Consider the following 12,524-nt stretch of genomic DNA (forward strand, 5'->3'; position numbering starts at 1 on the left):
CGAAACTCACGGACTTTGAACATGGTCAGGTGATTGGGTGTCACTTGTGTCATACGTCTGTACGCAAGAGTTCCACACTCCTAAACATCCCTAGGTCCACTGTTTCCGATGTGATAGCGAAGTGGAAACTTGAAGGAACACGGGCAGCACTAAAGCGTACAGGCCGACCTCGTCTGTTGACTGACAGAGACCGCCGACAGTTGAAGAGGATCGTAATTTGTAATAGGCAGACATCTATCCAGACCATCACACAGGAATTCCAAACTCCATCAGGATCCACTGCAAGTACAATGACAGTTAGGTGGGAGGTGAGAAAACTTGGATTTCATAATCGAGTGGTTGCTCATAAGCCGCACATCATGCTGGCAAATGCCAAACGATGCCTCACTTGGTGTAAGGAGCGTAAACATTGGATGATTGAACAGTGGAAAAACTTTGTGTGGAGTGACAAATCACGTTACACAATGTGAAGATCCGATGGCAGGGTGTGGGTATGGCAAAAGCCCGGTGGACATCATCTGCCAGCGTGTGTAGTGCCAACAGTACAAATTCAGAGGCGGTGGTGTGATCATGTTTTCCATGGAGGGGGCTTGCACCCCTTGTTGTTTTGCATGGCACTATCACAGCACAGGCCTACATTGATGTTTTAAGCACCTTCTTGCTTCCCACTGCTGAAGGGCAATTCGGGGATGGCGATTGATCTTTCAACATGATCGAGCACCTGTTCATAATGCACAGCTTGTGGAGGAGTGGTTACATGACAATAACATCACTGTAATGGACTGGCCTGCACAGAGTCCTGACCTGAATTCTATAGATCACCTTTGGGATGTTTTGGAATGCCGACTTCCCGTCAGGCCTCGCCGACTGACATTGATACCTCTCCTCAGTGCAGCACTCCGTGAATAATGGGCTACAATTCCCCAAGAAACCTTCCAGTACCTGATTGAACGTATCCCTATGAGAGTGGAAGCTGTCATCAAAGCTAAGGGTGAGCCAACACGATACTGAATTCCAGAATTACTGATGGAGGGCGCCACGAACTTGTGAGTCATTTTCAGCCAACTGTCCGGATACCTTTGATCACATAGTGTACGTGCATATTGCTATCCCATGACTTCTGTCATCTCATTGTATAGTAGTTCACTTACCCAAACTGTGTTACCAAGTTTGTCCCTCCCAGTAACAGATCCTGTAGCTAACTCATAGTTCCACAGTCTAATACAAATGTTTTATTGACTAATCACTATGCATACTGAATAAGCTGCAACATTCATCTACTAAAAAGGGATTTATTTTACAAGAACCCCAGCAGGGAGTACCCTTCTGAATCTCTAAGTTTTTTTTTGTACTGGAAGAATAACTTCATTGATTAATGTGGAAGAATAACTTCAGAGTACAGAAACATGTTACTATATCCAATACCAGGGAGGATTACCCAATTAACTGCCAGTTTTTGAGAGTTCCATGCAACTCTCAAAACTGCTTAAAGAGGCCTTTTAGAGAATCAACCCTGCAGTAAGACTGGCCTTTAACTCAAACATGGGTATTCTCTTGGGTCCTCCCCTTCTTCTCACTCACAGCTCTTCTGTGATAAATATTGGCTCCTGGAAGCACTTTTCACATTATCACACATCACTCTGCAGCTGTTTGCTGGTAATGAGGTAGTGTACAGGGTAATGTTGTCTTTAAATGGCTGTGGGAGAATACAGGGTGACACTGACAGGATTTCTATTTGGTGTTGTGAATGACAGCTTGTTGGAAAATCAAAATAAATTCAGCTGAACGGAGAAAACAAGCTTACAATGTGCAAATACAGTATTAGTGGTGTGTAGTTCGACACAGTCATGTTGATTATTATCTAAGCATAATGTAGCAAGGTGACATGAAATGGAACGAGCACTTACAGTCGGCTGGAGGGAAAACAATTGATTGACGTCAGATAACTGGAAGAATTCTGTGAAACAGTAGCTTATCTATAAAGGAGACCGCATATGGAACACTCAAGCCACCTATTCTTGATTACTGCTCAAATGTTTGGGATCTCCACCAGGCCAGATTAAAGGAAGACAATGAAGCAGTTCCAAGATGTGCTGCTAGATCTCTTACCAGTATGTTCAACCAACACACAAGTATTATGGATATGCTACATGTGGGGAAGACTATTGAGAAAGTTTAGAGAACCAACAGATGTAGATTATTTCTCATTTCATATTTCTGGGGAATACTTCACATCACCAGGAAGTCTCTAATACTTACACAAGATTGGTAGACTTTTGGCATCAACATTCAGCATACATTGTGAATCTTCCTGAAAACCTACTTTATGTGTATTTAACAAGATCAGCTGGTCAGTTCCAAACTGTAGAGAAAAACAAGCATCCCTAGCCCATGGGATCTATGAACAAATGCAGAAAAGCTAAGAGATACCAGTTCTTGAATCTCTGGCAATTAAAATAATGTCCCAAAACGATTTTTTCGGTTAGTAATATTTGAGGAGACTCATAAACACAAAATCACTGCTCCAGTTTAAATAAATGTGTGTTTAAATACACAGTAAAATGATTAATGGAAAATGTCATATAAAGATGTGAAACATATACTAACAAAGAAATAGAGGGGCTGGCCAGTACTTACCTCAGCTCAGTACAGCCGATAGATACACAGAACAGAACAGAAAATTTACGTTCCTAGCTTACGGAACTTTGTTCCTTCATCAGGGAGGAGAGACGGGAAAGAAAGGGAAGAAGGGAAAGTGGATTCAGTTACTCACAACCCAGGTTATGACACAACAGGGAAAGGAAAACAGGTAGGGTAGCAAGGATGGAGGCATGGTTGTCAGAAGGAAGCCAAAGATATTCTACTGTAAGTACTGTGCCAGCTTCAAACCAAAGAGGATGCATACAGAAGTAAAGAGGTATATAGTATAAAGATAAACACAACTATGTAGGATGAAAAGATGTGTGAATGGCTAAAGAGGAAAGGGAAAGAGGAGAAGACTGAAGAGTAAATGGGAGTGAGGTTGTTTAACGTAGGTTCAGTCCAGGGGGATGGCGGGATGAAGGGATGTGTTGGAGTGCAAGTTCCCATCTCTGCAGTTCCGAGGGACTGGTGTTGGGTGGGAGAAGCCAAATGGCATATACAGTGTAGCAGGTTCCTAGGTCCCTAGAATTATGCTGGAGGGCATGCTCTGCTACTGGGTATTGGACATCTCCTAGGCGGACAGTTCGTCTGTGTCCGTTCATGTGCTCAGCCAGTTTAGTTGTTGTCATACCAATGTAAAAGGCTGTGCAGTGCAGTCATGTCAGTTGATAAATGACGTGTGTTGTTTCACATGTTGCCCTGCCTTGAATTGTGTATGTTTTACCAGTAGTGGGGCTGGAGTAGGTGGTTGTGGGGGGATGCATGGGGCAGGTTTTGCAGCGGGGTCAGTTACAGGGGTAGGAATCGCTGGGTAGAGAAGGTAGTCTGGGAATATTGTAGGGTTTGACAAGGATGTTACGGAGGTTAGGGGGGCCACGAAAGGCAACTCTGGGTGGTGTGGGGAGAATTTTGTCAAGGGATGATCTCATTTCAGGGGTGACTTGAGAAAGTCATATCCCTGGCGGAGTAATTTGTTGATGTATTCGAGGCCAGGATAATATTGGGTGATAAGGGGGATGCTTCTGTGTGGTCTGGGGGTAGGAACATTGTTGTTGGACGGGGAGGAATGTATTGCTCAGGAGATCTGTTTGTGGACAAGGTCTGCAGGATAGTTGCGGGAGAGGAAAGCACTGGTCAGGTTATTGGTGTAATTGTTGAGGGATTCGTCACTGGAGCAGATACGTTTGCCACGAATACCTAGGCTGTAGGGAAGGGAGTGTTTGATGTGGAATGGATGGCAGCTATCAAAGTGAAGGTACTGTTGTTTGTTTGTGGGTTTGATATGGACAGAGGTGTGGATGTGAGCTTCAACAAGATGAAGGTCAACATCCAGGAAGGTGGCTTGGATTTTGGAGAAGGACCAGGTGAAATTCAGATTCGAAAAGGAGTTGAGGTTATGGAGGAAATTAAGGAGTGTTTCTTCACCATGAGTCCAGACCACAAAGATGTCATCTATAAACCTATACCAGGGCAGGGGAAGCAGCTGTTGGGTCTTCAGGAAAGCCTCCTCCATGCAGCCCATGAAGAGGTTGGCATAGGACGGAGCCATCCTGGTTCCCATGGCCATTCCCCTGAATTGTTTGTAGATCTGGCCTTCAAAAGTGAAGTAATTATGGGTGAGGATGAAGTTGGTAAGTGTGATAAGGAATGAGGTTTTTGGAAGATCTTCGAGTGGGCGTTGGGACAGGTAGTGCTCAAGGGCAGAGAGACCATGGGTATATGGGATGTTTGTGTAAAGGGATGTAGCATCTATGGTGACAAGAAAGGTTTCAGGTGGGAGAGGAGTGGGAATGGATTTGAGGCGTTCTAGGAAGTGGTTTGTGTCTTTGATGTAGGATGGGAGTCTGCGGGCGATAGGTTGGAGGTGTTGGTCTACCAGAGCTGAGATACATACTGTTGGGGCTTTGAAGCCTGCTACAATGGGACGGCCAGGATGGTTCTCTTTGTGGATTTTGGGTAATAGGTAGAAGATAGGGGTACGTGGCTCAGGTGCAGCAAGTAGGTCTATGGAAGCCGCTGTGAGGCCTTGTGAGGGACCTTGGATTTTTAGGATTTTCTGCAGCTCAGTCTGGATGGAGGGAATGGGATCCTGGGTAACAGCTTTGTAGGTTGAGGTGTCGGAGAGTTGACGCAGTCCTTCTGCCACATACTCCACACGGTCAAGTACCACAGTTGTGGAGGCTTTATCCGCCAGGAGGATGACAATAGAGCGGTCTGTTTTCAGCTCCTTAATAGCACGGGATTCAGTTGGGGTGATGTTGGGGGTTGTCGGGATATTTTTCAAGAAGGACTGGGAGGCAACACTGGATTTGAGGAATTCCTGAAATGTCTGCAAGGGATGGTTTTGGGGGAGGGGAGGAGGATCCCTTTGAGAAGGCGGTCGGAGCTGTTCTAGACAGGGTTCAACACTGGGTCTAGTATTTGGGGGCTGTGTTTGGGTAGTGAAGTGATATTTCCAGTTGAGGTTCCAGGTGAATGAGAGGAGCCAGTTGAGGTTCCGGGTGAATGAGAGGTGATCTTTAACCAGGGCAGTGCGGTTGAATTTAGGCATGAGGCTAAAGGTTAAGCCTTTTGATAGAACAGATGTCTCTACTCCAGCCCCGCTACTGGTAAAATATACACAATTCAAGGCAGGGCCACATGTGAAACGACACATGTCATTTATCAGCTGACATGCCTGCACTGCACAGACTTGTACATCGGTATGACAACAACTAAATTGGCTGAGCACATGAACGGACACAGATGAACTGTCCGCCTAGGAGATGTCCAATACCCAGTAGCAGAGCATGCCCTCCAGCATAATTCTAGGGACCTAGGAACCTGCTACACCGTATGTGCCATTTGGCTTCTCCCACCCAACACCAGTCCCTCGGAACTGCAGAGATGGGAACTTGCACTCCAACACATCCTTTCATCCCGCCATCCCCCTGGACTGAACCTACGTTAAACAACCTCACTCCCATTATTCTTCAGTCTTCTCCTCTTTCCCTTTCCTCTTTAGCCATTCACACATTTTTTCATCCTACATAGTTGTGTTTATCTTTATACTATATACCTCTTTCCTTCTGTATGCATCCTCTTTGGTTTGAAGCTGGCACAGTACTTACAGCAGAATATCTTTGGCTTCCCTCTGACAACCATGCCTCCATCCTTGCTACCCTACCTGTTTTCCTTTCCCTGTTGCTTCACAACCTGGGTTGCGAATAACTGAATCCACTTTCCCTTCTTCCCTTTCTTTCCCCTCTCTCCTCCCTGATGAAGGAACAAAGTTCCGAAAGCTAGGAACGTAAATTTTCAGTTCTGTTTTGTGTATCTATCGGCTGTACTGAGCTGAGGTAAGTACTGGCCAGCCCCTCTATCTCTTTGTTAGGATTTGTTTTAAATACACATTGTGAGTTATATAGTTTGTCTTATTTTAGGAAGTTCATAAATTTTCCAGTTTGTAATATATGTATCACCATCATCATCATCTCATTCGACACCCACTGTTTAATAAAGGACATCTCTTGGTTTAAAGCAATATTTCAATGATTTAAGTTTTTTTAACTTGTTGCAAAACAGACTGAATGACACTTCCATTGATTATACGGCACATATCATACCTGTAGTCAATTTCTTCCCAAATTTACTGCAGCATGTCAGGCATAACTTGTTTCGTTGCAGCATAGATTCTTGTCCCAAGATCTATTACACAAGCTGGTAAGGGTGGTACAAGTACAGTATCTTTGATGAATTCCCACAAGAAAAAATAGAACAAGAGGTGTCAGGTCTGGTGAACGTGAGGCCAAGGAATCAGCGTACCTCAAACAGCCCATTTATTTGGAAAGCAATTAATGAGAAAGTCCCAGATGACACTGAAATAGTGCAGCAGTGCCTTATCTTGCAAGAAGTGTACATGGTGTTCTTGGCCTCATCAGTCAGCACACTTAAAAAGTTTTCCAGCATGTCTAAGTACACTATTCTGTTGACTGTTTTTTTCTTGGAAAAGAAAGGGCCATAGACTTTGCTCTTGCTCAATGCACAAAAGACACTAAATTTTTGGCTGTCACAAATATTTTCCATGTTTTGTTGTGGATTTTTACTCCTCAAGGCTTACAGTTTTGTTTATTAACTTACTACTTAAGTTAAATGTCAACTCAAAACTAAGGATAATGTTTCCAGTGAAATTTTTGTCTTTATCCAAATGATGTAACGTTTCCCCAGAAAAATCCTTATGACCTATCTGAAAAATCCTTATGACCTATCCTATCAGTGTCTTTAGTTCTTGCACTATTGTTAATTTGTACGGTATGAGATACAAAGGTCTTTGTAGCTCATGCCAAACAGTCCCACATGCAATGCCTAGCTCACAGACAGCACTCTAGGTCTATTTTGTAGGACTGTTGACAAAGCTTTGCCTTACTTGCACTACAATGTCATCAGACCCATTTGATTGATATAAGTAATTTTATGGCTTACCGAGCAGCTGATCTCAATGACACATTTCTGCCATTCATAAATGGTAGGCTTACTGGGAAGATCTCTACCATACTTAGTATGAAAATTATGTCACACATTTATTACAAACTATGATTCATCAAACCAAACATGCAGCAAGCAAGTGTGGGACCAGTAAAGGCAGCCATCTCTGCTTTAACTGTTGCTAGTGCGTTATGTACTAGCTTATTAAGAGTCAAAACTGAATCTATTTTCCTATTATTTCACGAGTAGTCCTGTAAGACATAAGAATAAGTTTGTAAGAATTTTAAACATTTCAAAGTCCTTACAGAATCACCCCAAACATCATTTTCAGTCTTCAACTTGTATACGGGCCATCTAGAGAACATTCTAATATGGTCAGTAATAGACTCCCATGCTGAAGGATACTATCCACACAAAAGGTAAGCTTGCCTTACTGGTTTTCCAAAGGCTGTTCATCAATAACTCTGGTCATGCCCATGTTGTATGCTAAGCACCTGGCAGAAGTACTGCATCTTGAAAGCACTGGTTCTTCTCTTTCCCTCTGCTCCAGTTGTGCACATTTATAAAAGAAAACAGACTCCATATAAAAATCTCAATAAACTGTTTCCTTATCCCGATGATGACAATGTTTGAGGCGAGAGGACTATTACTTTTTGTTTGTAGCTGTCTTAACATGATTTGTTCTGCATGCCACATGTATCAGGCTGTACCCTTTTGCTCATACATTGCTTTCAAGATATCTGGAATTATCCATATTGAGCAGCTATTCCCTATGTGGAACTATATCAGCACTTGTCTCATTCCAGTCATTACAGATATCTTGATATCTTCCTTATTTACTTCAAGACAATACTCCACATTAAGGATAGACTCTTTTCCCACCAGATATTTGTTAGATCTCTTTACCTATCAGCGATAAATGCCATGTTCTCCACAATATGTGGTTTGCATACACTATCTCCCATTATTTTCATTCCACCCAAATGTCACAATTATTTCTTACTTGATTAACTTCTTGGGAGTATACATCAAATGATAGTGTTGTAAGTAAGCACCTATATATGAATCTCTACTTCACGGCTGGTACTTCATCTGCATTGCAAATCCTATCTCATATTTGTACAGATTCCTTACACCTCTTCATTTATATACACAAGAATAGTAAAAAACGGTACTTCCTTAATTGTACGTGCATACAGTATAGTACGAAGAATACATTTTTAAATGTGTAGGTGGTTTGGTTATGCGAAATTTGGTACACAGAGCTGCCAATTCTGGCAGCAACAGTGGTTCTAATATGGTGGATCATGAGTTGAACTGAGCTTGGATAAAAGATATGGATATGTCATTCCATGCTGATTCCACTCTGTGCCACAGTTTATCAATCACAGTGTCTGCCAAGTGGTGGCAAGCCAATATCTTGGTAAACCGTGTCCAGATGTTTTCACTGGATGAAAAATTTGGAGACTCTCTCTGTATAAATGTGGGACAGACAGCAAGGGCAACAGGCAGTCTTGCGTTACCTTTTTGAAAGATAACGTCATGGAGATATTGAAATAGGGTACAGCACCTGGCCTTAACATATCATAAATGTAATGTCTACTGCCCAAATTAATGGCTGTGTGGACCAGAACTGATCACGTTGTGTATCCACTGACAGCCCGTACTATCACACCATATGCAAGGCCCTTACGACAATGATGAATGCAATCCATCAACATTCATTCTCTTCAGAGTCTCCATACATAGATGCAACAATTGTGATACTGTATGCAGAACTGTGACTTGGCTGGAAAGATGACATGATGCCACTTCTGTATCCAGCGTTATCAGTGAGCACAGCATTGTTGGCATGTCTCTCTCCTACCATGACAAGGGAAACCACAACAATGATTGCCACATTGAGATTTCATGGTGCTTCAGATGTCATCGCATAGTCTGTGTGTATATTTGTCATGCTAAAAAGAACCTCAGTTGCAAACTCAAGTATGATCCTGCAATCCAAACTGCCTGACAACCCAGGTGCTAGGCACACAGAGCCACTGAGGTCCTGCTTGATGCTGAACCCACTGCTTCCATACTTGCACGATAGTCAAGAGATCCTAGCCAATATGAGCAGTAATACTGTGTAACGATAAACCACAGTATTAATAGGCTACAATGCTGCCTCACTCCAAATTCGGACACTTGATAATAAGCATTTCTCCTTCTTGCATGAGAATCACATGATCTTCTCAAAAGCAACAAATATTCAAATGTGATTTGTGAATGAGAAGCTCAGGGCACTATGCCTTGTATACAAAATGTACACAATGTTACTCCTCCCTACATCATGCAGTTGCACTGAAATACTGCCCTTACACATCTAAAGCATGTAGTACACTGACATTTGTACATTCCATTGGATTTTTATAGTGTTGCAACTTTAATGGCCAGCAGTGTATTTCACACTTATATCTTTTATTGTGTGGACAGCCAATATCAAAAATGTTACTCAGCATGTCCACATCCACCATCAGAGGGCACCATCAAATACAATACGGCATCTACAAACAAAACCAACTCAAAAACTCCCTGTCATAATGACGTCACATACCACACCATTACGTCATGTGCCAATGCAGACAAGTGGAATCGGATGCTTCTGTTGACCCCACATTAACAACATTCGGTCAGTGTGTGGTTTTATGTGACTGTACACGATTTTCACATTTATGTGACAGTCTGGGTTTTCATTTTCAACCTATGAAAATAACATACAAAAAAACAACAGTACACAGAAAGAAACCTACATGATTCATAAATATATTTTGACATGCAGTTTCTTCTGTTATGATAACTGACAGTTGTAGCAATAGCTAGGGCTTCCAGCTAACACATTAAAATAAAACAATTAGAAAGTCACACTTCAGTAACTGACAATCATTAGCAGACAACATCATGGAAAAACTTATTCTGCTGAAAGAGAAACATGGCTTCAAAGATTTGTGTGTGCTCCAAAATTAAACATGCATAATTTTTTTTCAGAATTGATTTGGAGACAACATTAAGTTCGCAACAAACTACTTTGATGAGCTGCTTGCTGTGAGATGGGAAGATAACTGTTCATAAATTACCAGACTCAGTTTACATTAATACTAGGCAAATCTCGTTACAATGTGGAGTCTGCCAACTAGCGAGTAGTGTCCTTCATCATGAAAGATAATTTTATAATGCTTATTCCCGGCATCACTTAAAATTAAAAAAAAAAAAAGAAAAGAAAAAAGCAAGCTCTAGGTACACTCAATTCACAATTCTGGCCAAGAAACTAAATCATCTTAGTTGCCAGAATGTGTCAAAAATTACAATATTGTACAAGCTTATCTCTAAATTGGCCCTACATTGCAAGTCATTGAGCTCGGTGGTTACTTTCTATGACAGGTCATTATGTATAGTAAGCTCATAAGTGTACCTACATTAACACTCCAATGTTGCTGGAGGCAGACTTAGCTAAGTCTGATTGTATGTATCCTTGTAACTTTTCCATACAACTCTAACTCGCACTGCCATGCAAACACAACAAACCATATTTTCTAGGAAAATGACTCATAAAAAGTGTATTCATATCATAGATTTATGTTATATTCAGCAAAACACCTCTTGCACTGAGTGTATAACGTACTATCTGTTTACTTAGTAAAAATAGGTACTTGGAACGCCAACCGTACCTGAAGGATGAGAGGTTCTGGGTTTATATGCATAATTGTCCATACATTTTGTAGAAATGTCTTTGTATCTGTAGCTTCATTCCTTAATTTTACATGCTGTAACAGCCTGTTAACACCAGATGTTGTTGGACATACATAAAAATCACCTGACAGAACGTCATTCACTGAACCCTCACGACTTGTGAGCCTCTTCATATAATTTTCAATCACTGATAGATTGGTGACATGAGAAACGGAACTAGTGACGTTGCAATTACGCCCCTCGTTTCCACAAAGTTTATTATCAAGTTGTTCTAGTTCCCAATCGCTACCCAACTTCTTAACCACAATCTTTGCGTTTTTATACGTTCCAAACCATACGTTCTTATATCCTATAATATTAATCACCGACGCTAGACTATCAAAATTGATTAATTTAATGCCATCTCCCAACACAATCGGGCACAAATCAACCCCGTAACATGCAGGGCACTTTCCTAGGTCTGCAAGTTCTCTGATATTCTTCGAGAGGACATATCTAGCAATCAGTCTGAAAATTAGAAGTATCACAATCACACAAACACATGACTTCAATTTTTTCCTTCTGACTGTTACATACATCACATGCATCCGGTTGGAACAGACACATTAGTCTTATTACACATATTTTATATGAAAGTTTTCCAGGGCATGTCATATTAAACAGAACTCACAAAACTCGTAAATGAACGTTACTGTTGGGTACGCTGCTTTCGTGTTTGGTTTATGCGTATCAAGATACCAAGGTGATTTTGGCACCCCAAAAGCGTGTTTTTTTTTAATTGGGGTACTTCATTAGTGCGGATTGGAATCTATTGTAGACAAATTTTGATCTCTATTATGTTAAGCAAGGTCAATAATAGAAAAATATTCATTCAAAACATTGCTCACTTAAAGTAAACATCAATGTAAACATGCAAATGAAAAAGTGACACCCAATGAAGTTTATTTATGTGACGCCAAAGAAGGACTTGTGCCTATGAACAGCAAATCTTAGTGCCGATCGTGTGAGGCGATCGGTTGCTCTCGACTGGCCTTGAATTTGCAGTTCGTAGCACAGTCTAACATAAGACTGTGGTTCGCAGTGCTTTCCTGTGGCAGACAGCGTAAACTTACTGAGCAGTAGTACAGTAGTCTCCTGTGTGCTGCACTTGTGCTTTAGTTATTGTATGTTTATGGTAAAATGACTTTCCTTTGGATAATGGAAAAATATAGTTGCAGTTTGTGTCCTGAAACATAGGCCAATAGTAAAAGCTTATATCGCCAAATTTGCCCAAGATACAGGCACAATAATCAAAATTCTCGTAAAAATTAATAATACTTCCCAACTTTTTTCTTACTTTAGCTACTGCAAACTTCTTCATAACACCAGTTTGTGACCCAAGTAATATGTTTCAGCGCAGCATGCATACTGTCATTGATAGGAAATTCGTCATTCCGATTTTAATATTTTACACCTGGTATGCAATATGAAACGGATTTTGTTTCTAGTGCATTTGATACCCTGTTAGAATAATCACAGTCAGCAACAAAATGACTTCCGAATATGGAAACCAGGAAACGGATGTTCTACGAAAGACGACGGTAATGAGTTCAGATTTTCATTGCAACTTTAATGAACTAAAATTGTAGATGACAAACTGAAGCAAAGTAAATAATACCTATACCAGCTATCACAGGGTCACATACAAA

At 41.2% G+C, this 12,524-nt stretch overlaps 1 protein-coding gene across 1 annotated transcript in view; it reads right to left on the bottom strand.

Moving 5' to 3' along the window:
• LOC124804174 (divergent protein kinase domain 2A) overlaps window positions 1–11,708 on the bottom strand; it is an 87,859-nt gene extending 76,151 nt beyond the window's left edge. Inside the window, exon 1 of the mRNA XM_047264732.1 lies at window positions 10,815–11,708. Within this exon, the coding sequence (XP_047120688.1) occupies window positions 10,815–11,423 (609 nt within the window). The 5' untranslated portion in view covers window positions 11,424–11,708. The remainder of the gene's footprint in view (window positions 1–10,814) is intronic.
• Window positions 11,709–12,524: the final 816 nt, after the last annotated feature.

Source organism: Schistocerca piceifrons, chromosome 1, assembly GCF_021461385.2.
Source record: "Schistocerca piceifrons isolate TAMUIC-IGC-003096 chromosome 1, iqSchPice1.1, whole genome shotgun sequence".
In the NCBI taxonomy this organism is placed as follows: domain Eukaryota; kingdom Metazoa; phylum Arthropoda; class Insecta; order Orthoptera; family Acrididae; genus Schistocerca; species Schistocerca piceifrons.